We start from the raw sequence: 27,868 nt of genomic DNA, 5'->3' as shown, positions 1-27,868 counted from the left end.
ACACCTGCAGATTGTTGGCTAGCTTGCCCACCCTTTAGACAGATATTCCTGGATTGCATCATTAAAGGAATCAACAAGCAACCATAAAATAGGGCAAGGTTTGGATGCCACGCGCCCCTACACTCACGTAAATCTGGTCCTTCGCCTCCCCACCCTTTCCTACTTACAGTAGTCTGGTGCCCGGCCTGAGAGACCCACCCACCTTGCCTCATTTGTCTGTGAAGGGAGGAGAGGTGTTGTGTGGAAAGCTCTCTGGACCCAAGTCCCTCACATCAACAACCTGCATGGCTGGGAGTAAATATTAACCTGCTGTCAGGCAACTGAAAGAGAGACTTCATTGACTGCTACTATGTGTGTAATAGAGTGTATATCTGGCTAATTAAAACACCTCCACAGGGAAGTCACATTGTGTCACGGTAAAATATACTGGAAATGACAGATTTACATGGACATATTGGTCTATTTTTACTACTAGGCCTTATCTTTACACCATGTCGCTATGACTCATTATTATACAGTGGTGCTGGGGTTGTTGGTATGAATCAATGGTAATAATCCCAAACTCCTCCTGTGTGAGACATACTCTGGCACATTTCAAGCAGCGGATGTGAGTTCACAGATCACAGGAGTGAACCCCGACCCCTCTGTAGTCCTAGGCCACACCCAGAATATTGATACAATATTCAAGATAGGAGGAATACCCCTGACATAGTTTCGTATGCCCACCCAAAGTCGAGCAGGTCTAAAGTCTCTGTCTGATGTACTGTAACCTTCCATCTCTGGAAGTGGATAATGAATGCAAATGTAAAAGTGTAAAAACTGGAACTCCCCAGGTTTCGCATACCATCAGGTTTAGACATTGCAGCTCACTTTCCTGTAGGAATGCATTACACATGCATCCCCTGTACCTGGTTTTTTATCTGAGGGAGCATTTAGCTAAGTGAACATGAGCAGGATGTGAGTAGCATGTAAAAGTTCTTTGTGAACTTGCACGTGTGTGTTTTATAGAATGGATGTGCAGTGTTTGTTCTTGTGCCATTGTAGAAGCATGATGTGGACTCTAAACTGAGAAAGATGTGCCTTTCCTTCCATTAATGCCTAATCAGAACCAGACTTTACCTCAGTAGATTCAGACTCCCTCTCTCTCTCGCTCTCTCTGTGTATGTAGGAGCTCATGCTCTTCATTAAAGCACATCGGGTGGTAACAAAGCATTGGAGTGTCAGAGGGCTTTCTCCACAGACAGCTGCAGTAAGGAGGTGCACTCAATCAGTGGGACTTCAATCAAAACAAGCCAGCACCTCATTGAGCAGTTACAGTAATGATTCCTGCCTAGAGCTTATTCTGATGGAATATTATGAGGGAAGTAACATTACTTTCATATGGGACGGTGCATTCTTTTGTCAGATAACTGAAACCTGCATCCATCCGTAGCAAGGCATCCCCAGAGAGAATATTTAGATGTGTTTAAAATTGCAGGCTTTATTCACATCTTTGCCAGTGACAGTTGCAGCGGCTGCAACATGAGCTGGTTGACGTGAATGTGTGTGTGTATGTGTGTTTGGTGACTGGGATGAGCCGACAGGGTCTAGATGCCAGCCCCATTCCCCCTCCTCTCTCTCTCCTCCCCTGCAGTGGATAGGATTGGGGTCAGGGCCCTTTGGCCAGTGGAGCTAGTGACAGTTCTGACAGGGCCCTGATTTCCCTCTTGTGCCACCTGTCAACTCCCTGTCTGCCCGTCTCATTTTAATAATGTAAATACGGGGCAAACTGAGGCCAGGGAGACAACCCTGTGTAATATTCATCCAGTGGAACTTTCTACTTCTCTGAACTTAACTTGATGAGCCACCCAACCTGCCACTCAAAGAGACACACACCTTGTCTCATCCTGGTTGTCATGGCAACACAGTGCCTATTTTGTTCAGAGTCCTGGATAAGTTGGAATCAGGGAGGTTCAGAAGAAACCCAAATAAGCCAGAGGTCATCACTGGACCGGTTAGGGTTAATTAAGGCTAAAGGGAACTAAGTGGAGTTCAAATGAGTTAATGAAATAGCATGTATTCTGATAGCATGATAATTGGGTTTGTAAACACGAGCGTCAAGTTCTCGCTGTACCTAAGTTATGAAACCCCACTGTTTAACCTGACATTATCTGTTTAAGTTTAGATGCGTCTGCTCCTGAATCAGTGTTGCCCAGTTTTGCAGCCAAAGATGAAGGTAAGAAATGGTAAACAAGCCGTTGTTTTCCTCTGGTTCTGTTTCCAGTCAGAGGCCTGTGCCTGTGTCTGGACAGCAAACCAGCTGCAGATGCAACTCCAACTGTAATTTAGTGGCCCCCTTTTGATAGCAAAGTGCAGGAAACTGCAGAAGCCGTGAGTCACAATGCGCGGGGCGAATCTGCTCGTAACTATCTGTGAAGCCTTTGACAGCCTCTCGCTCGTTACGGATGTGATGCATGATTTGGAGGCATTGCGCTCCTTCTCTCTCCCTGATTAAAGAAAACCCCCTCTGTACCACACAGGCGCAGACAGATGACCACACTGTGGCTCAGTTAACCTCTTTCACCCCTCCAATCCCTCAGTCGCCCCACAACCCGCACCGCTGCACCCCGGGGCTGCCCCCCATGCCTCTTGGTTTCATCAGTACAGGGGGATTGTTGTCTGATTGTTCATGCTGGAGGGAGTTAATGGGGTCCCAGCATAGTCTTAGCAGACCTGAGGAACTCACTGTGTATAATACCACTTGTTGCATGTTGGCATTCCAAGCATAAGCACGTCTTCCATATGGCTGTGTTTACAGATAAAATTATTAGCTATCTGTGTGGCAGGGCGGGAGGTCTCCCATACAAACCTCTTTTACTGCATACCTTATCTTGAATGACTCATGTTTGTAATAGTTTACAACAAGTTATTTGATGTTCAGTATCTGCATAGCTAGGCCCAGTGCATCAGCGGCAACCCAACTTAGTGGTAATGTGCACTGTTAGTCTGTTTTCTTCAGTGTTGTTTTTGAGTTTTACTGTTGTAGAATTTTACTATGTGTCTTTGGGTTGGGCCATTCTAGTGGTGGGTCAGGATTCTGAGGGATTTGCCCTGTCTTACTGTGGATGAATCAGACAGACTGAGGATCTCTGCTTGGAGGGGATAGGGTAATTGGTCACATTTGACCCTGGTCTACCAGACTGTGAGAACGTGTGCTTTATCTGCAAGAGGTAATTGGTTAATTCAACACTTCCGCAGCTCTGCTAGATAGTCGTTCACCGAGTGGGACGGGGGTGGAGTGAGCGAGAGAGAGAGAGAGAGAGAGAGAGAGAGATGACGGTGGACCAGGGACAAACTGTGTACGTGGTGGACCAGGGACAAACTGTGTACGTGGTGGACCAGGGACAAACTGTGTACGTGATGTCCAGGGACAAACTGTGTACGTGATGTCCAGGGACAAACTGTGTACGTGATGTCCAGGGACAAACTGTGTACGTGATGTCCAGGGACAAACTGTGTACGTGATGTCCAGGGACAAACTGTGTACGTGATGTCCAGGGACAAACTGTGTACGTGATGTCCAGGGACAAACTGTGTACGTGATGTCCAGGGACAATGGCAGGCTATGGAACTCTCCATGGCCATCTATATATGGTTATCAGCTGTATCTGTCTCATGTCTTCCACAATGTCCAATAGACTGATGTAGAGTGATAAAACAATGGACTGATAAACTTCAATGGTGTGTGGCCGTCCCAAGTATTCAAATGTAGGTCTTTGATGGAAATGCAAAATCTAAGTGCAATTTTAAGAAAATGTTTAGCCGAGGGGAAGGATTGTCTGGTAATGATTCCGTCCAAGTCCATATAGTACAGCACCAGCTGCCAGCTTTCTGCAATTGTAAAACAACTTTGGGTTCTTGAAAAGTATTACATATGTCCCATGTATTATTATCATTATTATGATGTACCATATCATAACTTCTAACGAGTGTGATAGAGTCTGAAGTCCCCACATAGAGGGAAACATTAGAATGACATTACCCAAATCCATTTGAGAGTACGATAGAGTCTGAAGTCCCCACATAGAGGGAAACATTAGAATGACATAACCTAAATCCATTTGTCACCAACAACATTTGTCCTCCAAAATCTTGCTTGAAAAAAACCTTTCATTTCATACTTAGTCTTTGATGTTCATTTGTGTTTCTTTACTTTAGAGAAGTGTTGCAATGCAAATTACAATGTTGGTAAGATAAAAACATTGAATTATTGACTAGTCTGATGAGATACGTTTTATTTTCATTCAAATCAATTCTCCATCGGGGAAGTCATGCCCAAACGAAAAGAAAAACTCCCCAACCCGAAAACAAAACGCCGGACTGTAAAAAAGCTAAAGTTACCAGAGTGAGACAATGTCTCGGCGGTCCCATCAAGCGGACCATTCATAAACGCAGGGCTCCCAGTTTAGGAGAGCCAGGGAGTGAGCCAGATAGAGTGGGGCCCACACTGGCCTGGTCTTTTTGTCCCCAGCTGACCCTTGCTCTCCTGCTTGGCCTCTGTGCTCCTCACCTGGCCTGTCCCAGCACCGCCGAAACAGGATACCTGTCATTTGCTTTAATGGCCTTTGAAGGACCTGGCTAATCCCCCGAGCACTTCTCCCAGCAGCAGCAGTATAAAGGGGAAACTGGGCCGAGTGCTGTGCTGGCCCTGAAACTGTACCAGAGAGGGATTGTGTGTGAGAGAATGTCACCCCTCACATCTGCGGCCGAGGGAGTGTGAGAGTCAGCTTTCACCTGAGCACTAACCCGTTCTCGCACGCGCGCGCGCACACACACACACACACACACACACACACACACACACACACACACACACACACACACACACACACACACACACACACACACACACACACACACACACACACACACACACACACACACACACACACACACACACACACACACACACACACACACACACACACACACACACACACACGCACACGTTATGTTGTTCTATCCTCATTAGGACTTCAAATTAATTTCCATTCAAAATCCTATTTTCCCTAACCGCTAAACCTAAACATAACCCTAATGCTTACCCTTATTACAACCCTAAACTTAATCCTAACCTTAACCCGTAACCCTAAATCTAACACTTAACCTTCATCCTAATCCTAACTCCTAAACTTAAAATAGCCTTTGTCCTGAAGGGGATGTGGGAAATGTCCCCAAAAGGGAGAATTTTCCTTGTTTTCCTATCCTTGTGGGGACTTTTGCGGATTTTAGGTCCCCACAAGGATACAAGAACAAACCAACCCACACACACACACAGCAGAAGCCCGTTCTGGTCTGCACTCAGAGGGTTAGAGTGAAATAGAGCCGGAATAGGGATGAATTCATGTTTCCGTACTAGTAGCATGTCATACAAGTAGTATTTCATTTGACATTGAATGCTCATTCGTCAACTGCTGGCATTATACTGCATGACTTGTGCCGTGGGCTTGTAAAACTATACTGAGTATGACATTGTCAAATGGGTGTTTGTTTATAAGATAAAACAGCTCAACCATACCGTAGAACTGTAAAGCACCCTGCAGAAAGAGTTGGGATCTTAGGTTAGATGCATTCAGATCAGAGAATCACAGTTGCACTTCATTATCCTCTGGGGATTTTGTGTGAACTATTTTGAGTAAGCATTGCATTATTTGTTTATCTCGATACTGTGGAATGTTCTATGATTGGCACATGCCATTTAAATATATAGTTTTGTCTGTGCAAAAAAACACAAAAAAACAAGTAAAATCTTGTCCCGCTGGCCATCTTTTGAAAACGATTGATATCTGTAGGACCATAAATAGAGAAAAACGTTTCAACAATAAAATGACATAAGTCTACCCACATCCCCATATCACTGCACATTCCCCATCACTTCCCCATACTACTGGTCTATGCGGAGCTGTCCAGTGTGTATGGGACATGTCCGTGCGAGCCTATCCCAACACACACAGATAGCTCGGCAGTGAGTGAGTGTGGACTGATAGATTAAAAGACAGTAGGCAAATAATGTTATCAGGCCCATCGGCGCTCTCATCCCTCAAGAGGGATGTGGGAACAACAGTGCAGATCTGGGTAGGGAAGGAGCTAGCTCTGCCAGCTCTTTTCTTCTTCTTTTCCTGTTCTCCATTCTGTCAATTGTCCGTTGTTGTTCCGTGTTCTTGGCCATATACGAAGGGAACACACAGACACCGTCACACCCAGACAGGCCTTCCTCTCACTCTGTTTCAATTTCCTCCAGGTGCCTCCTTGACAACACAACATATTGCATACATCATATAAATACAATGGCTATTTCTATACATGATCTAGTCACATTATTGATCACACATGCATGTCATCAGCAGACAGGGTAGTGTCCACTGTACTGTACACATGAAGTCATCAGCTGGGAGGGTATTGTATAGATCCTCACATTGTACAGAGACACTGTACAAGACACATGTATGTCCTCAGACAGACACAGGGATTTGGCATGTGTCTGTAGTAGTGTGTGTGTGGTAGTGGTTTGTGTGGTAGTGGTTTGTGTGGTAGTGGAGTGTGTGGTAGTGGTATGTGTAGTAGTGGTGTGTGTAGTTGTGGTGTATGTGGTAGCGGTGTGAGGGCGTGGTGTGTGGTAGTAGTGGTGTGTGGTAGTAGTGGTGTGTGGTAGTAGTGGTGTGTGGTAGTAGTGGTGTGTGGTAGTAGTGGAGTATGTGTAGTAGTGGTGTGTGTAGTTGTGATGTATGTGGTAGCGGTGTGAGGTCGTGGTGTGTGTAGTAGTGGTGTGTAGTCGTAGTGGTGCGTGTAGTAGTGGTATGTGTAGTAGTGGTGTGTGGTAGTAGTGGTGTGTGTGGTAGTGGTAGTAGTGGTGTGTGGTAGTAGTGGTGTGGTAGTAGTGGTGTGTGTGGTAGTGGTGTGTGGTAGTAGTGGTGTGTGGTAGTAGTGGTAATAGTGGTGTGTGGTGTGTGGTAGTAGTGGGGTGTGGTAGTAGTGGTGTGTGTGAAAGTAGTGTGTGTGGTAGTAGTGGTGTGTGTGGTGGTGTGTGGTAGTAGTGGTGTGTGGTAGTAGTGGTGTGTGGTTGTGGTGTGTGTAGAAGTGGTGTGTGTAGTAGTGGTGTTTGTAGTAGTGGTGTGTGGTTGTAGTGTGTGTAGTAGGACATGCACCAGACTGTACAAACTTTAAACTGTATTGTCTTATCCTCGCTTCATTAGCCGTGTCAGGGTGACTGGTTATTAAAAGTACATCTGTATAATAAAAACAACATCCATTACTATGAGCAATGATCACAACCGCCCAAAAATGAGAGTAAAAATAGCCATGAGTATCTTTATTACTTGTTAGAACCTCTGGTAGCCAAGAGTCCAAGACAGTCTTCATTTATTTCAAGAGAGAGGCTATAGGGCTGGATACTTTTCACTTCGGCTACCTTGGATGCATTTAATGTCTCCAACATGCTGTAGACCTGAGAGAGGTGTTCAGGTAATGTTATTGCGGAGACTCAGATTTCATCAAGTTGTTGTGGGGTTTACATTTTTTTTCTGTTTCAGTAGCTTTCATCTCATCTAAGTCTGAGTATCACGTATGTCTGGAAATGAATGATTTAAAATGACATTTGTTAAATCTATTTATTTAGACAAGCAGTCAGCGATTAGAGGCTACACATTATTGAACGTGTATACTGCATTACAGTATATGTACTATATCATCACAGACCGCAACACAGAGAACAAGGAGGGTCCTCGCACTGGACAGCATTCAGGGCTCTGCTGAGCTGTGCTTCCCCACTCACACCAGCAACATTAAAACATGTGGGAAGGAGCAAGGGGTCTGCAGCGGGTGAGAGGTGTGTGTGTGTGTTTGTGTTTGTGTGTGTGGGGGGGGTGGGGGGGGGACATGTTTAACTATTCTTGTGGGGACCAGAAGGCCTCACAACAACACTAAACAAAAACATTTCACCAACGGGGGACATTTTGTTGGTCCCCACAAGGTCAAATACTATTTCTAGGGGGTTTAGGCTTACGGTTATAATTTGTATTTGGGTTATAATTACATTAAGTGTTAGGGTTAGGAGCTAGGTTTAGGGTAAGGGTAAGAGTACGGGTTAGGGTTAGGGAAAATAGGATTTTGAATGGGACTGAATTGTGTCCCCACAAGGTTAGCTGTACAATACTGTGTGTGTGTGTGTGTGTGTGTGTGTGTGTGTGTGTGTGTGTGTGTGTGTGTGTGTGTGTGTGTGTGTGTGTGTGTGTGTGTGTGTGTGTGTGTGTGTGTGTGTGTGTGTGTGTGTGTGTGTGTGTGTGTGTGTGTCTGTGTGAGGGAGCCACTTAGCTGCACTCTGCCCCAAGGAGACATGTCTCATAGCCATTTGGGTTTAATGAATACATCATCTTTGCCTTGTGAGACTTAATTAGGCGTGATGCATGTCCAGAGACACAGGCTGCTGCCCTGATGCTGAGCCTTGAGCTCCACAGCGGCAGCTCAACAGTTCTGGGGCACTGCTCTGGGGTGGCAGAGATTGAACATTTTATTCTGCTTTCCAACCCCAGTCAGTCCTTTAAACTAGTGAGGGCATCACACCATATGTTCAGTATATCAGCGTAAACTGGCATAACCTTTTGACAGCCACATTAGTTATGAAGCGTGCCGTTCTAAAAAGAAAACATGTAAAAACCAAAGGTCACAAATCCCTCATCCAATCTGGCTCGCTTTCCATTTGACGCAAGTTTGACTACAGTGTGTCTTTAAATGAAACTGTATGTAGAACATATTCTAGCATCCTAACCAACATCCCTGAAGATAAATTACATGAATAAACCATTCAATGAAAAGTGAATGTGAAGATAGTCAAAAACATGCATGTTTCACCTCTAAGGGTTAAACATGTTTTTTAGTTTCTCCTAGAATTGGATTTAGTTACGGTGCATTGATTTGCATGTTCATCTACAGGGCTAGATATCCAATTCTCCCTTCTGATGAACAAACCATTTGAGCCCTCCAGGATTAGAAATAGTGCTTAGGGAATTCTCCTCCAATTGGCTAATCAAGGCCTCTCTCTCATGTCTCTAAATTTTTTTCAATTCTCCTTCAATTGGCTAATCAAGGCCTCTCTCTCATGTCTCTAAATTTGTTTCAATTCTCCCCCAATTGGCTAATCAAGGCCTCTCTCTCATGTCTCTAAATTTGTTTCAATTCTCCCCCAATTGGCTAATCAAGGCCTCTCTCTCATGTCTCTAAATTTGTTTCAAAGGGTGCGATATTTCAGCAGGGGTAATCTCGTTTCCAGCTGTAATTCTTAAATCACCCAACCAGCCACTCGGTCAGTCATGATATGGGGCTTTATGGAGCTCTATGGGGCTCTCTCTGCCTGCCCTTCCCTGTACCTCTTCTCTGTCTGGGCTTTGTCATCTGGTTTTAGCAGGTAGATGCTAAGATTGAACCTGATTAATGTTGCTTCCTGTCTGTCACTGACCTCCTCCTCAGACACGGATGAATGGGAAGGACATGTGGCACAGACACCATGCAGCACCATGACCCAAACAAGCCCTGCTGCCTGCTCCCTCCCTGCACTAACATAAACCTGCCCATCTTTGCTTTCATGACATCATGTAACAGGGCCAATCACGCACACGGACCACATACAACCTACCTAAATCCACCCCTCTTTGTTTTTCCAGAGTTAAAAGCTGTTTGAAAGATGAAGTGGTTAATGGTTCAGTTTGGATGTCACAGTCAAAGTGAACCATTATACTGTGGAAATATATAATTGTGACAAGTGCAACTTGGCTTCACCAAATGTACCAAGTGCTGTGTAGTAATATACAGACAGTGTAATATTGAAAGCTGATCGATAATATATTTCTGCTGTCTTTTCCCTTAGAGGATGTGAGTTCATGTACCCTGACTGAATTACAAGCTCCTATGTAAAGGTTAGCAAGTCTCCCTCCTCGCCTCCCAGCAGACGTCTGTGTGTCCTGTAAGAGATCCTTTTCCGTCCCAACACTGTCAGACTCGAAGTTAATGGAAGATTTGGTTTCATACAGCCACTCATAAAAAAAACAGCCATCAATGAGGCAGTATCACATGCCATGATAGAATTATCAGGCTTCCAGTAAATTCTGCTATTATAATCTAAATGTACTGGGTCCCTGACAAGAAATTCACCATCTATTATTCAGCTATTAGTAAAAATGAATGGGCCACCCAATGTAGTGGTAAAACTGTCAAGACTGTGGCCATCCAATAGTATTCTCCATACTATACATGCCATTTCTAAAATGCCCGCTATATTAAGCACTTCTCTGTTACCAATGCAATTATATTATATAGAAGTCATATTGCCAAATCCTAGCCAAGCTTCTCTTTCAGTCGGAACGGAATTAATGAAATTAAACACAATCCTTGACATTATGGGGGGGGGGGTCTATTCAGTGGTATTTTAACCAGGCGATAAATTCTACAATGTATGATATAACAAACATGTTTATGATCCACTCTTTTTCAAATATATTTTGCGGACCTTACATTACAGATCCCTGTCCACGGAGATTGGAAGCCCACCGTTTGGCTAACCTCTGTTACCTCTATGCCCTCAGAGCTGTGTTGAGAGAGAGCGATGAACCTGCCAGTGGCATGTGTCTGTCCTTGGACTTGATCTGTCACCACAACCTCAGGCTGCCCATAACCACATGGCTATGTGGTTCAGCATTATCATATCAGGTTGTCAGCTTGGACAGGGACTGAAACCAATTAGATGATGATGTTTGTATTTTTAATGGCCCACTAACTGATGGCCAGGTCAGCTGTTTTTGTCAGGGTTGTAGGAGGGGAGGGGGTGGGGTATTTTCTTCGCTCATGAAACAAAAAGGTGATAAAAGCAAGTACATTTAGTTGAGAGACGTCCTTATCAAGTGTTTGTCATGAAACTAATACTGCTCCTCTGATGCCCTACAGTATCTTATCTACAGGTCAAGGAGAAGGTTGTGTGTAAACTGTTCTAGATGAGACGATCCATTAAACATGCAGGTGAAAGTAGTCCTTTGAGAGGCTGAGCAGGACAGACTGAGAAAAGTCTGTCCCCTCCCCAGCCTTTCAAACACAGACAAGTGACAAGGTAGAAGCCAGTAGTGTGAAGTTAAGCTCCCCTTTCTCTTCCTCTGTTCACCCCATTGCCTTTCGAGCTCCACACAAAAGAAGGGGGTCTCAAGATGTCTAAAAAGCACTATATACTCATAAAAAGCGACGAAAAAAGGCCAAGAGGGGTCGATTGTCCTTTTCTCCTTTCTACCCGGCAGACTTTGTCTGTATGATAAGACTGATATGGCTCACATAGCTTCAACAAGACACGTATAGCTGAAGTTAACATCAATTATTTTCCTTATCCTCCTTTTGATGTGATAATTGTTCATAATGTAACAATAGTATATCTGTAGTATATATCTACAGATTCCCATATTCTGCGAATTCATTCAAAACCTGTGACCTACATTGAGATTAGAGTAAAAATGCTACGCTTAATAACAGAGTGATGCCACATAAAAAGTTAATTGCCAGGGTTCATTTGAAACGATTTTGATCCAATCACCTATCAGGTTCTTGTTCCTATGATACTTTTTCAAGGTGTTTAAAGTAGTATTGAGTGATGCTGGCTTTGTCCCCTCCTTCCTTAACCATGCACACACACACACACACACACACACACACACACACACACACACACACACACACACACACACACACACACACACACACACACACACACACACACACACACACACACACACACACACACACACACACACACACACACACACACACACACACACACACACACACAGGCATTTGCTTGGACCCAGTCCTCAGCCCTCTGAGGGGGTCAGCTCAGATCAAAGGTGCTGGTCACAGCCATTAGGCCCAGCAGTGAAGACCCAGCATGAAAAGCTTGTGTTTTGAAAAGGAGGGCAGAGAAAAAAAACAACAGGGACCTCTCCATTTTAAAGGCAAACTGTGAAATAATTGAAAAGGTATGTCAATCAAGAGCAGGCGCCCAGCGGGAGCGCCCCGATTCCCAGGCTCTCTCCTGGTCGAGCACCGGGCCATGGAGGGCTGCTGAAGGGGGCAATCCAAGAAATCTTTCACTCGATTCTCCTCCTCCCTTATCCCCTGCTTTATAATTGTGTATTGGGACGGTCCCCCCCCCCCTGTCCCGTCCCCACCAAGTCCAACAAAAAGCTCAGTCATTAATAAGATCTTGTCTTTCCTCCACCTCTCAGGTAAGTAACAAAGAGTTATTGGGGGACGGAGGGGCAAGTTGGAGTCCACATAGTTTTATGACCCCCTCCCCCTTTTTATTACCAGCCCCTCCACCCAGTACCCACTCCCTCCTCCTCCCATAGCATGAGTCTGACAAAAGGAACCCCGTGAGAGTCTCTCGCTTTCCTTTCTGCATTTTTATTTCAAGGTCAGAAAAGGCTGAATGATCTGACGAGGGGCTCACTTCCAGAAAAGGGGGAATGAAAGAAAAGAGAGAGTAAAAGACGACTGGGCTTTAAAAATCCCATAGAAGATAGAAAACGGTCAGTCCACACTTGACTAGTCCTGTATAGGGATTTGTTTGTAATAGCAGCTTCAGCTTATTAACAGCTCTGGCCAAAACATGTCAACAGATCCTGCCAAGGGTAAGAAAGAAGCTAAAGCTACCTGTCTCATCAACAGAGCAGATGAAACATGCACAGCAGAGAGTGGATTATAATAAACAGCATGATTACAAATAGCTGCCCTTTCTTTCATCATTAGTTCCTTTATTGCATGTGCACATGCAATAATTGGTTAACATGCAAAAATGAGTTAATACTGCATTGAAAAAGCAGCAACACCCATTGCATAAATATGACATAACATGTTGTCAACATGATATGTGGGTCTAATGAGGTGGTCATTAGCCTTAACATAATGAGGACTTATGAGGTCTATTTGAAGACTGATATCCAAAAGATCGTCCGTACAAAACTATTCTCACACGTAAGAGATCCACGTTCCTGCATTCGATACCTCAGGGAAGAAAAGTCATTGTAACCACGCCATCCACTCCTTGCTTTTAGTACATAGTGCAATCTATGTATCAGAGTGAGGATCATGGCAGCACCTACAGTGCCTGGAGCTCAGAGCAGCAAATAATGGCAATTAGAGGCAGCAGCGCTTTTCATTGGACTAGACAAGTCCCCATAAACCCACAGTGAGCTCCAATCACCAGCCTGCCTGGGCCTAATTGCTTATGAGTCGCTTACACGCTCCCTACCACCATAACGCCCAGTGTTTGTAAACACAGCTCAAAAGGGGACATTGCCATCAATGTGCTAACATGCCTTTGAAGGATCAGAGGGATGGGGGTGCATCTGGATGGATTGGTACCTGCCTGGCCCTGGCCTGGCTGGCTGACTGGCCCTGGTCTGGCCTGGCTGGCTGACTGGCCCTGGGCTGACTGGCTGACTGGCCCTGGGCTGGCTGGCTGACTGGCCCTGGGCTGGCTGGCTGACTGGCCCTGGGCTGACTGGCTGACTGTCCCTGGGCTGACTGGCCCTGGGCTGACTGGCTGACTGGCCCTGGGCTGGCTGTCCCACTGCAGCTGTGTGGAGAAAGGGGCTCCATGTACACACACGTCAGAGGAGAAAGACACTCAACAGGTCCTCTATGTATTTACCCTCTCTGTCTCTCTGTGTGTCTGATGTAGATGACCTCACCTGGTTAGCATGGATAGTGGTGGTAGCAGCTGTGAGTCTGTGTATCGCTACATGTTTCAGGAAGGAAGGAAAGAGAAACGGACAATGTCTTTCGCTGTCTTATCTAGTAGTTGGTTTCACAATGTCAATTGTTGATAAGGATTTCACCTGTATAAAAACTTCCCTGATCTTAAGTGTCTTAAGTATTTAAGTGAATAAGCCTGAGAGGCCGGTGTTTGGAGGATAAATTGACACGGGTGTTTCAAACCGTGCCAATATATCCTCAACACCTGCTTCTATGGCATTATCATTTTCAAACAATAGGTTACCAACATATTCAAATAATGATTGACATATAATTTAGCAATAAGGCCCGAGGGGGTGTGGTATATGGCTAATATACCACAGCGAAGGGCTGTTATTATGCGTAGTGCCTGGATACAGCCCTTAGCCGTGGTATATTGGCAATATACCACAAACACCCAAGGTGCGTTATAGTATTATAAACTGATTACCAATGTAATTAGAGCAATAAAAATACATTTTTGTCATAACCGTGGTAAACGGTCTGATATACCACAGCTTTTAGTCAATCAGCATTCAGGGCTCAAACCACCCAGTTTATAATACTCTTTTTTTTAAAATCCCCAAACATATTAAGCCAACCCTTGCTCCCAATTACAGCTTTTTCCTAATTTCTTTCCAAACAAAGTCTGGATTTACATAAATAAATAGGGGAAAGATGGCAGCGGCGGGAGAGTAACACCTGCTCGGACCCTGGTGAGCGCGTTTATTTTTCATCGCTGGATGGGTTTAACCAGTGTCCCTGCTCGGAAACCCACTAGCTGCCCCCTTCAGCACATGTGGTTCTGCATGAGCAGCGCTGCACCTCTGGTCTGGGCCGTGAGTTTACTGCTCCTACTTCATTTCCTACTGGTGTGAGGTCCACATCTCCTTCAGCACCTTGATGTTACTGTGTTTACAGGCCCTGTCCAAATGCAACAGCCTATTTGTTAGCCTCGTTTCCCGTTTCAGCAACATTCAGAGGTGCCCATTAGAGGAGAAAAAACAGCATGTTTCTCAAGGTGTTTTCTCCTCCAAAAACAGGTTTCCATGGCTTGCGATGTCTGTTTGGAGGGATGTGTGCTTAGATCTGATAGCAGGCCACATCAGGGTGCCTTTGAAGGTGAGACAGGAGGAGTTCTCCAAGGGAGCAGCGTATCCAGCAATTAGGTCCTTTTCAGGCCCCCGTGGTAAGACCCACAGGTCATCTCCAAAACATTTCTGTCTATCACCATGACAATGGCTAAGGGCTTTTTGTGTAGACTAAAACCAGATCATGACCAAGCCACATGGGATTTGTTTGCAATCAGTGCCCAGAAGAAACAATTAGCCTGCAGCACTGCCAGGTCTTTTATGGAGAAAGTGGGTAAGAGGTTGGTGTAAGTGGCCATCAGACGCTGCTTTGTGTCTCCCTGGTAAACTTCACCGGGCATCATCTGGGTGGAGTGTCAGTGTCTGGTCTGGGATGATGGCACTCCCTCCCTGTGCAGACAGGAACCAGCCCGTAATGCTCTTTGTGCTGAATGCTATAGTCAGTCTACTGGGAGGGTGTAGATACAGTGAGCTCTGGAAAATTTTGTCTGGCTCAGAATGGATTAATAGACTGGGTGTTCTCATTTCATTGCATAAATCATATCGTACTTCCAGACACAGAATAATAAATAATTATTTTTTTTACTTGAAAACAGTGTTGTCTTACAAGTAAATAGATTTTTCCTCTTGAATATTGTTTATGATATGTTTTTGAAATGGCTGATTTGAATCATATTGTATTTCTGAAGGATGACACAGCCTATTTTTAAATGTATTTATGTCTCTGCAGTCTAGTAGTTCTCAGTGAGACGATTGTTAATAAGAAACTGAGTTGTAGATGTCTCTTCACAAAGGGAAACATTTAAATGGGCCATTATGCAGTTGTTTTCTCTTTTGTCTTGGGAAAACCCTCCCCACAGAGCATATGCCCGTCTGGTTTCCTAATCGATAACGATAGAGTAGCTTATGATGGAAAACTCCCCTGTTCTAACAGAGACTTCTGTTCTTTCTTTTTCAGGTCTAATGGAAATCCGATCTGTCAGTGTGGGAGTCGTCGCCATCAAATCGGTCAGCACCGGGCTGTACTTAGCAATGTCCAAAAAAGGCACACTGTTTGGATCGGTAGGTACACCTTGCAACATTGTTTCATGAGACACCATGGGCAGCCAGGTTCCAGCTAGGGGACATTGATGTTTCCTCCAAGCACAGGTCATTCCATTCAAATGAGTCTTTGAGGTATACACTATGAAAATCAACAGCAGGCCAAAGTTTCAAGTATGAAGTTCTAATAGTGGCAATATCAATCATGACTATATACCTGGGCCCAGCTTGATAATAGCTGCAGGTGATGCTCGTACGCGGGTCTTGAAGAGAGGCTTGTTCCACTGTCAAAATACTGCAGATAGCCAAGAAAAGTCCAAATACTGCAGATAGCCAAGAAAAGTCCAAATACTGCAGATAGCCAAGAAAAGTCAGAATACTGCAGAGAGCCAAGAAAAGTCAGAATACTGCAGAGAGCCAAGAAAAGTCAGAATACTGCAGATAGCCAAGAAAAGTCAGAATACTGCAGAGAGCCAAGAAAAGTCCAAATACTGCAGATAGCCAAGAAAAGTCCAAATACTGCAGATAGCCAAGAAAAGTCAGAATACTGCAGAGAGCCAAGAAAAGTCAGAATACTGCAGAGAGCCAAGAAAAGTCAGAATACTGCAGATAGCCAAGAAAAATCAGAATACTGCAGAGAGCCAAGAAAAGTCCAAATACTGCAGATAGCCAAGAAAAGTCCAAATACTGCAGAGAGCCAAGAAAAGTCAGAATACTGCAGAGAGCCAAGAAAAGTCAGAATACTGCAGAGAGCCAAGAAAAGTCAGAATACTGCAGATAGCCAAGAAAAGTCAGAATACTGCAGAGAGCCAAGAAAAGTCCAAATACTGCAGATAGCCAAGAAAAGTCCAAATACTGCAGATAGCCAAGAAAAGTCAGAATACTGCAGAGAGCCAAGAAAAGTCAGAATACTGCAGAGAGCCAAGAAAAGTCAGAATACTGCAGATAGCCAAGAAAAGTCAGAATACTGCAGAGAGCCAAGAAAAGTCCAAATACTGCAGATAGCCAAGAAAAGTCAGAATACTGCAGATAGCCAAGAAAAGTCAGAATACTGCAGAGAGCCAAGAAAAGTCAGAATACTGCAGATAGCCAAGAAAAGTCAGAATACTGCAGATAGCCAAGAAAAGTCAGAATACTGCAGATAGCCAAGAAAAGTCAGAATACTGCAGAGAGCCAAGAAAAGTCAGAATACTGCAGAGAGCCAAGAAAAGTCCAAATACTGCAGATAGCCAAGAAAAGTCAGAATACTGCAGAGAGCCAAGAAAAGTCCAAATACTGCAGATAGCCAATAAAAGTCAGAATACTGCAGATAGCCAAGAAAAGTCAGAATACTGCAGAGAGCCAAGAAAAGTCAGAATACTGCAGATAACCAAGAAAAGTCAGGATACTGCAGAGAGCCAAGAAAAGTCAGAATACTGCAGAGAGCCAAGAAAAGTCAGAATACTGCAGAGAGCCAAGAAAAGTCAGAATACTGCAGAGAGCCAAGAAAAGTCCAAATACTGCAGATAGCCAAGAAAAGTCAGAATACTGCAGAGAGCCAAGAAAAGTCCAAATACTGCAGATAGCCAAGAAAAGTCAGAATACTGCAGATAGCCAAGAAAAGTCAGAATACTGCAGAGAGCCAAGAAAAGTCAGAATACTGCAGAGAGCCAAGAAAAGTCAGAATACTGCAGAGAGCCAAGAAAAGTCAGAATACTGCAGATAGCCAAGAAAAGTCAGGATACTGCAGAGAGCCAAGAAAAGTCAGAATACTACAGAGAGCCAAGAAAAGTCAGAATACTGCAGAGAGCCAAGAAAAGTCCAAATACTGCAGATAGAAAAGTCAGAATACTGCAGATAGCCAAGAAAAGTCAGAATACTGCAGATAGCCAAGAAAAGTCCAAATACTGCAGAGAGCCAAGAAAAGGAGGCTGAACTAATGTCAGAAGAGGCAGATGTGAAGGTCTTGCGTGCCATCTGCCACTTGTTGGCTCATACACAGCTCTCTCGTTCTTTCTCTCCCTCGTTTTCTCTCTCTCTTTCTCTCTCTTTCTCTCTCTCTGTTATGTAATGAGGCTGCCTATGGCGTGGTATCTAAGTGTTTTACAGCTTAGAGAGAGAGAGAGAAAATCTGGAGCTGGCAATCAGTCAGCAATGTGAAGCTGTGATGAGTTGCAGACCATTATTTCACCCTGCCACCAGCATAAACAGGACATAGATGAACTCACTCAGCTTCCTAGAACCTCCCACTGAAACCTCCCTTAATGACCATTAAGCAGGAGAATCAAGCTAGCCTGATGCTATCTCCATAAGGGCCCCGTGATCTCAGCCTGATAGTGGCACGAAGATGGGATTGCTCCAGAATCTGTTTTGATGGTCATATCTTTAGGTCATACCTACGTACAGATAAGAAGTTCCAACCACCCATGGCAATGAGGAGAGGGCTTTGTTGGCTGGCATGTGCCTGTATATTGACACAAATCCCTGTTTCTGTTCATAGCCTCAGAAATGGATCAAGGAAGTGATAACAATCTGATAGATGACTGTCAAAACATTTGACATTGCAGATGAACACTTCTTCATGTAGGTTAGTTACAGTATGAAAAAGGCCTGTTTTTATACTGTTATATCTTCTTGGCCGTGATCCGACCACAACGAACACCTAATTATAAAATGCTTTGCCATTCAATGTGGATGGTTATTGTTTTGTTATGGAACAACATAGAAACAACACACAACAAATAACTCCATAACGACACAGAAATAAATGGAAAACATGAATGCAATAACAGACATGGACCTTTGTCCCCATCTCAGAGGTGTGTCCATGCTACTGCTGTTAGTTACTCCTGGTCATAAAACACATGTTTTACTCTCCCTCTCTCACTCTCCCCCTCTCACCCTCTCTCTCTCTCGCTCGCTCCCTCTCTCCCTCCCTCTCTCTCCCTCACTCGCTCCTTCTCTCCCTCACTCCCTCCCTCTCTCCCTCACTCCCTCCCTCTCTCCCTCACTCCCTCACTCTTCCTCTCTTCCATTCTCCCTCACTCTCCCTCACTCTCCCTCTATCCCTCTATCCCTCACTCTCCCTCGCTTCCTCTCTCCCTCCCCTGCAGGTGAAGTACAACCCTAACTGTAAGTTCAAGGAGCGCATCGAGGAGAACGGCTACAACACGTATGCCTCCCTGCGCTGGAAACACGGCGGCAGGCAGATGTTCGTATCTCTGAACGGCAGGGGGAAGCCCCGGCGAGGTCACAAAGCCCGGAGGAGACACCCCTCCACCCACTTCCTCCCCATGCTGCCCTCATAGAGGAACAACTGGACTCATGCTCTGCTCTGCAGCCAGTCCTTCCTACTAATGTTGTGGTTACCAAGATAATTAGGAATAATATGATTATTTGATGATCATTATTATATCCATCCCTTCTCCCATATATGTACATTTGTTGGGGTCTTATAAACTATTTTGTTTGTTGAGATCGAAGTGGGGTGCATAATACAGTAAGTTTAAGTTATTCATCACCCCCCCCCCCCCCACGACGTAAGGTCCAGAAGTAAAGCTGCTAATATTGTGTAAATACAGTATGTCTATTATCATTATGATTGATTATCAAGCCGAGAGGATAATATTGATGACACTCTTCTGTGTCAAGGAGTAATTTTGACACCACCGTCCGCTGAGAAAGTGTGTAATTGAAACATATCCTCCCTCTAAAGGGTACGAGTATTGTCTATATATTTCCCATCCCTTATTTTCTGCGACTCTACAGGAGACAATGCTTTCCCTTGAGGGACCTTACGATATGCTGTTAAACCAATGGACTGCCGATGTAAAAGAGCTGACAAACAGTGAACAGGGCTTTGATTTAGGTTGTCAAAAATGGACTTCATACAGAGGGGACAGAATTCCATGTTTACGGAAACGTTTGGACTGATGTACATTGATACCCATGGATATCTGCTGTAAGACATTGGGTAGTCGTATGTACGGGAGACGTGTGGTATACATGGTCCAATGGAATGCTTACTTGCAGGTTCCTTCTCAACAATGCATCAACAATAAGAAATAGTAAAAAAATAAGAATAGGAAGGTAAAGTAAATGGCTCAGTAGAATAGAATAAACATAGACTAGAAGGCTATCGGGTCTTCTGGGTTTCTGAAATGAACTGGTGAGCTCTGCAGAAGTGTGCTTTAGCCTCCTTCTTTCATCCTAGACCACGAGCTCTCAGGGGTCAATCTTTCAAAGTGGGAGTCACAACGTTTTCTCTGATATGTTAGTTTCAGAATTCAGTAGATAAATGCATACGGTACTCCCTTTGAAACACGTAGTGCATTTGAGGTTGTATCACAGGAGGTTGGTGGCACCTTAATTGGGGAGGATGGGCACATGGTAATTACTGGAGTGGAATAGGTGGGTTCCATGTGTTTGATACCATTCCATGTCTCCTCTCCAGACATTTTTATGAGCCGTCCTCCCCTCAGCAACCTCCACTGGGTTGTATGTACACTTTTTGACAGTGATAGGACTTAACCCATTAATTTTGTATGTATGATAACTGGTTATTGCATTATCTTGTCATGTCTTGATAACATTTTCAAAAACCTGTTGCAAATAGAACTTTTAATATATTTAAACCTTTTTGTACCGTATAACATTTGAAGTTGATGTTATTGTCTCCATTTTGTGTCTAGTCTGAAATCCTAATTGTATTCCAGTCCATATTCTAGTCTATACTGTATGTTGCTGCAATATGGCACCTACTCCCAACATCTGAATGGTCAGTAATGAGGATCTACAAGAACACATGTTTCAACTATTAGTCAGTTATTAGGTAGTCTGTTAATTGAATACTGTCATCAAAACAACATTAGTGAGTGTCTTGGTTCGTGTTCAGCTTGAACGTCAATAAAATACACATAAATTACCCAATGTTCAAGGAGTCACTTATGCTAACACGCACCACATCTCTTCAGTTAGCTCCAATCTAAAAGAGTGACCATTTTGCCTCTTATGTAATGTACTGTACTTGCCTTGATTGTTTTGGGTTGTCAACATCTCCATCAGAGTTATATAATCATCATCATCATCATCTCCACATGAACATTCACAGCAGGAGTGGATTTGATGTAGTGGACCTCCCCTGATGAGCTCTTCAATGGGCTATCACGGGTCTTCAATGGGCTATCAGGGGTCTTCAATGGGCTATCACGGGTCTTCAATGGGCTATCACGGGTCTTCAATGGGCTATCACGGGTCTTCAATGGGCTATCACGGGTCTTCAATGGGCTATCACGGGTCTTCAATGGGCTATCACGGGTCTTCAATGGGCTATCACGGGTCTTCAATGGGCTATCACGGGTCTTCAATGGGCTATCACGGGTCTCCAATGGGCCATCACGGGTCTCCAATGGGCCATCACGGGTCTCCAATGGGCCATCACGGGTCTCCAATGGGCCATCACGGGTCTTCAATGGGCCATCACTGGTCTTCAATGAGCCATCATGGGTCTTCAATCACATTGAAGGCCTTGTAGAATGGGAGGCTATAGAATTGTTTTACCCTGCAGACTGCAAAGATGGAGAGATGAATGGCCTCTATTAGTGGGAGAAAGGCAAACGTTTCAACCTGTCATAATGTGAAATTGTTTTGATGGGAAACATGTTAATTCAAAACAACTTTGTGTCACGCTGCCGTTCGATCCAAAGGTCTGCCAAACAATTGGATGTGGGCGTGAGGGTCTAGGGAGACTGAGTGTGTTAGTTTTGAATTATATTTTTTATACCCTTATATTTTTACATCTTTAGAGCTGAAGACGTGGCCAAAGGTTACTTGTATCTAAGTGGGGGAAGTTTCAGCTGCGACGCCATCTGAACCTTTAAAGTGCCACATGCCCAATCTATCGGGTCTCACAAGAAACAGCTGAAAGTAGTGAAATCTTCACTTAGTTCTGTATTTTACTGACAGTTAAGTGGGGAAATAAGGTTTAGTAGACAATAGACAGATGTTATATACTGTAATTGCAGAAATCTAGTTTTGCAGGTGTTTCTCGACTAATACATCCTTGTTAATCCTTCAGCAGGCTCAGCATCTCTTTGAAACATGCAAGCCCACAAAGTAAAGTAATCCCATTTTATGCCTGTTCTGTTGAATGGCCCACCTCATCGTCAAAGTGTCTTCACCTCTCCACTCGTCTAACAGTACAAAAATGTATTTCTTGGCTTTAAGGTGAAGCTGCCTGTTTATGCCAGACCCAGCTCAGAGCACAGGGACACTAAATGGGAGTCTGTAATTATCATTGTTCCTCTGCTGTCCTGTCAGTGTGCTCGCCAGAAAAACAAGAGGGATCCCTAGGCAGCGGTCATCAAAGCAATCGACTTTGATCAAAAACGCCATGAAAAAAATCAAGGTGGAATGTTCCAAACATAATACAAGTGAATGGGAATGGATAACATCCAAAGGACAGCACCTACTCCCACTCTACCATGGCCTGTTAATGCCCTATGCACTGGTGCTTGTTACTAAATATAGGGTTTCATCAGTTGCTATGTGTCACTACGCAATGTGTTGATGCACTCGTATAGGGTGGTTCCAAGGTTTGGCAAAGGCCATAAAAAATATAAGCAATATCATTTAGGGGAGAAGAACTATATTTGAAATCGACCCCACAGCAATGCAGAGCTGCTCAGTGTTCTAATGATTTGTCCTGATTCATTACAGCAGAGCTCTGTACTGACCTCACAATGTTAGGACAGTACTGTGGGAATTATTCTAACCTCAAACAGTGATTTTAGTATTCATTTTTCTGCCTATTACCCTTTTTTACAGACACATACTGTATGTAGATTATTGAACTAAGCCGTTTTTTTGTTGTATCTATACATGTCTTGTCATCTGTAAAAGAGTCATAAAAATGATTTCTTCCAGACAAAACAAGCAATAATATGATGGGGGCACAAGTCATGCTGCTTTAGCTACAACGTCCTAAAGCTTCAGGGACCTTTGAAACACTGTGTGGTCAATTTCTCTCAGAGGAGTGAAAAGAACTGTGGTGGGTGGGAGAGAAAAAACCCTTGCCACTCACAATACCGATCTGATGTATGTAGACTAAAAAGGTGGGGGGAAGGGGCAGAATTTTAAAGCGCTTATTGAATTGCTATTACAGCTCCTGAGACTAATTGCGGCTGTTGTATGTCTCTCAGTTGCCGAGGGGGCTCTGGAGTGGCCCTGCATGCTCTTACCCAGTGGGGGTTTTAAACAGAAAGGCCCAGAGAGAGCCCAGGACCACCGAAGATCAATAGCAAACCCTTCAGTCTTTCACAGGCCTTCTCTAATCCTTCTCATTTGTCTGCCATTTTGTTCAGAGCCATTCACAGCTCCCTGCATTTGGGATTAGGGTCATGTTTTGTTACAAAAACAGCCCAAGTTATTACGGTGAGTAGACCGAGGGGCAGACGATGAGTGTGTGAGTGCACATGCGCATATGTGTGTGTGTGTGTACCTGTGTATGTTAGAAGAGTATGAGAATACTGTATGTCCAATGTCTCAGACAAAGCCGACTGTTCATTTTCTTCCTCGTAGAACTCGTAGAATGAGTTAAGTTTCATAACTTTCAGAAATACCTTTGCCTTTTTGTTCTTTCTGTGGCTGCCTGGCCGAACTGTCTGCTGGAGTCTTGGCATCAGGCATCAGGTCCATCAGAAAGGCCAGGCCGGGCCTTCTCATCACTGAGTGAGTGGATTAGTCTGTGCGTCTGCAGCCACATGAGACAGGGCCTCTTAGGGCCACATGCACCAGCCACATTACCCCCAAAGCCCTACCATGCCACTTCGCAGGTATGTGGTGCCACAGAGGCCTCCGTCCACACTCACCCCATATGGCATTCCCCAGATGCCTGCGGGCATGTCAGACACCACAGGATTGGAAGGGAAGGCTAGGAGGATGAAAGGGTGGAGGGGCTGAGGCTCCGTCCAGATAGTTTGGCCAACTGTAGCAAGTCCCAGTCAACATCATAAGGTTGTCTTTGGCTTTTGGTGACTGGAAAAGGCCTAAGTCGGGACAGGTTCATGAGAAGTCTGAGGCGGGCCAAACATTATCCACCCTGCCCCTCGAGCTCCAGTGTGTGTTTGGAGTAATTCTCCAAGCGAGAGGGGCTAGACTGTCTCTGTCTTTTGTCACCATCTGTGCTGGGATATTTTCTCAGAGCTAACGTTACGGTAGCACACGCTGTCCTTTCATGTTCAAGGACTAGCAGGTGGACGTTCTTCCCTAAAGATTCATTTTTCCACGTATAATGTTTCATCATGGCTAATTTGTCCTTCTTATGGGTTTTAAAATAAGTTGGTTTCGCTGTGGTGAAAAGGTTTTATTTTATTACCCTGGCAAGCTGTATCAGACACATAAAATATCCGTTACCAGAAAGTGTCAGTTTCCTCTGTCAAGCCTTGTCATCATCTGCTTCTCAAGAACAGAACACAGATAACTTGACACTATTGGCAAGGGAGAGGAATACAACTGTCTGTTACAGTTCAGTTTGAGGGGACACATTTTTTTAACGAAACAGCCTGTGAAATTGTATCATTTTCAGTACCCTGGATAAATATGGAGACAGACTTAATCAAAGAGGGACAACAACATGTAGCCTACACTAAGAGGGAGTAGCGTTTTGACCAGACTGCCTCGGGTCTAGACTAGCTATGAGCTTATAATATAGTTCCCTTTGGGACCCACTAATGTACCAATTTCCCCTTCAAGTCCCACCTTTGTGTGTGCAGTCTCTGCTTCTACTTCACTAGCTCTCCTTCTCACTCCATCAGAACTGTAGCATTAGGTGGGCATTCTCTTCTAAAAGTCCTGTTTCAAATGTGGTCCACACATAGTTTTAATCATGTCTGGTTCTGTGTAACTGCTGTAGGTATGAAACCTCTTGGTACAATGTGCTGTAGGTATGACTGACAGGGTCTCATAAGAAGGGTAAAAAACATGAGAAGAAAATCATTTACAATTCAAGAGAAGTGAAACCTCCTATGCTGTACTGAGGATCCATTTTGTGGGGCTCGCCTGGGATCTGAACCCGGGAACTCTTGCAACATCACAGAAGGATAAGAAGTTAACATATTAAAGAAGACCTCCAGAGATTTATGATCTTTTACTGTTGAAAAGCGATATCCCCAGTATAAATACAATAAAGTACACACACTAAAGGGTAAAAAAATATGTTTTGGGCAGAATAGTGTTTTTTAGACACACCTGCAAACTTCAAGGAGTAGGCCATTTAAGGAATGGGTCTGATGGGAATCCGTGATGTCATCGGCCTTACCTGGACCACCTATTGAGATGTGCCTTTCAGATGTCAAATGAGGTGTTATGCCGTAGCTGGCTCGAGACGTTTTCTTGCCTCGCTTGGCTCAGCATCCCACGTCATGCCTCAGCCGGCTCGGAGGGCTCCCACGCCTCAGCCCGGCTCGTCCAGCTCCCGCGCCTCAGCCGGCCCGTCAGGCTCGCCCAGGGGGGACGCCAGGTGGTGCCCCTAGAGGGGGGGGGTAGTCTGACCTGCTTCCGCTCCCCCTCTAAGGCGCTCAAGGGCTCCAAGTGACCCATCAATACGCACAACTGACACCATTGTTACGTGCATCAGCGCGTCATGGGACTCACCTGAACTCTTACCTTATTGATTGCCTCCCCAGGTAACTTAACTAAATGGCTATCGCCCCGTAGCAGGCACTTCTGTCATCATGAAGTGCTTTGAAAGGCTAGTTAAGGAACATACAGTGGGGCACCTCCACCTTACTCGACACCCTAGACCCACTACAATTTGATACTGCCCCAACAGATCCATGGACGACACAATCGCCATTGCACTGCACACTGACTTATCCTACCTGGATAAGAAAAATACCTATGTAAGAATGCTGTTCATTGACTACAGCTCAGCCTTCAAGTCCATAGTGCCCACCAAGCTCATCACTAAGTTCAGAGCCCTGGGACTGAACCCCTCCCTGTGCAACTGGGTCTTGGACTTCCTGACGGGCTGACCCCAAGTGGGGAATGTAGGCAGCAACACCTCCGCCACGCTGATCCTCAACAGGGGGGACATACAGGGGTGCGTGCTCAGCTCCCTCCTGTACTCCCTGTTCACCCTTGACTGCATGGCCACGCACGTCTCCAACTCAATCATCAAGTTTGCTGATGACACAACAGTGGTAGGTCTGATTACCAACAATTATGAGACAGTCTACAGTGAGGAGGTGAGAGCCCTGGCGGAATGGTGACAGTTAATCAACCTCTCCATCAACGTCAACAAAACAAAGGAGCTGATTGTGGACTAGAAGAGACAGCAGAGACAGCACGGCCCACCCACATTGACAGGGAGAGGGCTTGACCCCTAAGAACCTCACTAACTTCTACAGATGCACCATTGAGAGCATCCTGTCAGGCTGTATCACCACCTGGTATGGTCAATTGCACCCTCCGCAACCACGGGACTCTGCAGGAGCACACTGCTTGCCCTCCAGGACATCTACAGCACCCGGTGTCACAAGAAGGACCTCAGCCACCCGAGCCATGGCCTGTTCACCCTGCTAACATCTGGAATAGGGGTGGGCAATTCCAGTCCTCGCGGGCCTGATTGGTGTCACAGTTTTGCCCCAGCCACATCTAACACACCTGACTCCAATAATCACATAATAATGATCTTCAGCTTAGAATGCAATTTCATTAATCAGCTGTGTTTTCTAGGGATGGAGAAAAAGTGTGACACCAATCATGCCCCCAAGGACTGGAGTTGCCCACCCCTGATCTAGAAGGTGGAGACAGTACAGGTGCATCAGAGCTGGAACTGAGAGACTGATAGACAGCTTCTATCTCCAGGCCATCAGACTGTTAAACAGTCACCACTAGTGGCCTCCACCCAGTGCCCTGCCCTAAACCTTAGTCACTGTTCTAGTCGGCTACCACCCTCTGCTTTACCCTGCACCTTAGAGACTGCTGCCCTATGTACATAGAGTCATTGAACATTGGTCACTTTAATAATGTTTACGTTCTGTTTTACCCACTTTCTACAGTGCCAGTCAAAAGTTAGGACACACCTACTCATTCAAGGGTTTTTCTTTATTTTGTACTATTTTCTACATTGTAGAATAATAGTGAAGACATCACAACTATGAAATAACACATGGAATCATGTAGTAAGCAAAAAAATGTTAAACAAATCAAAATATATTTTATATTTGAGAATCTTCACAGTAGCCAACTTGATGACAGCTTTGCACACTCTTGACATTTTCTCTACCAGCTTCATGAGGTGGTCACCTGGAATGCATTTCAATTAACAGGTGTGCCTTTTTAAAAGTTAATTGTGGAATTTATTTTCTTCTTAACGCGTTTGAGCCAATCAGTTGTGTTGTGACAAGGTTCGGGTGGTACACAGAAGATAGTCCTATTTGGTAAAAGACCAAGTCCATATTATGGCAATAATAGCTCAAATAAGCAAAGAGAAATTGACAATCCATAATTTCTTTAAGACACGTAGGTCAGTCAATTTAAAAAACTTCAAGAACTTTGAAAGGATGATCGGATGATTTCGTGGCAGTTTGTATGGTTCTGACTCTCTTGCCCCCTCCACTGGATATACCGCAGTACTTGATTTACTCTTAAAGGTTTAAATCTATAAGAGCTGAATCCTAACTTGAGATCTGTGCATATCACTAGGATTGGAATGAAAGGAATAATATCTTAAAGCAGCAATCAGCAGTTGAAACAATGACAAAGAGCTTCCCCTGTTTTGGTAAAAAGCTGAGGGATGGGGCCGGAGAAATGTAACCACTCAATGTATAGACAGAGCTATGGATTCAAGGACTGGGCATCCATGATATAAAAATTCTAGTTTTAACCAAGTTTTGAGGCTACATAGTGTTGGTTTGTTTAAAAACATTGGGGGGGAAATAATCTTATATTTTGGG

General features: G+C 44.5%; 1 protein-coding gene across 1 annotated transcript in view; it reads left to right on the top strand.

Annotated features, from left to right (window-relative positions):
• LOC135555138 (fibroblast growth factor 10-like) overlaps positions 1-20,812 on the top strand; it is a 31,244-nt gene extending 10,432 nt beyond the window's left edge. Inside the window, exons 2-3 of the mRNA XM_064987496.1 lie at positions 15,850-15,953; positions 19,025-20,812. Of these exons, the coding sequence (XP_064843568.1) occupies positions 15,850-15,953; positions 19,025-19,219 (299 nt within the window). The 3' untranslated portion in view covers positions 19,220-20,812. The remainder of the gene's footprint in view (positions 1-15,849; positions 15,954-19,024) is intronic.
• Positions 20,813-27,868: the final 7,056 nt, after the last annotated feature.

Source organism: Oncorhynchus masou, chromosome 15 (genome assembly GCF_036934945.1).
Source record: "Oncorhynchus masou masou isolate Uvic2021 chromosome 15, UVic_Omas_1.1, whole genome shotgun sequence".
In the NCBI taxonomy this organism is placed as follows: Eukaryota; Metazoa; Chordata; class Actinopteri; order Salmoniformes; family Salmonidae; genus Oncorhynchus; species Oncorhynchus masou.
This window is presented reverse-complemented; position numbering and strand designations above follow the sequence as displayed.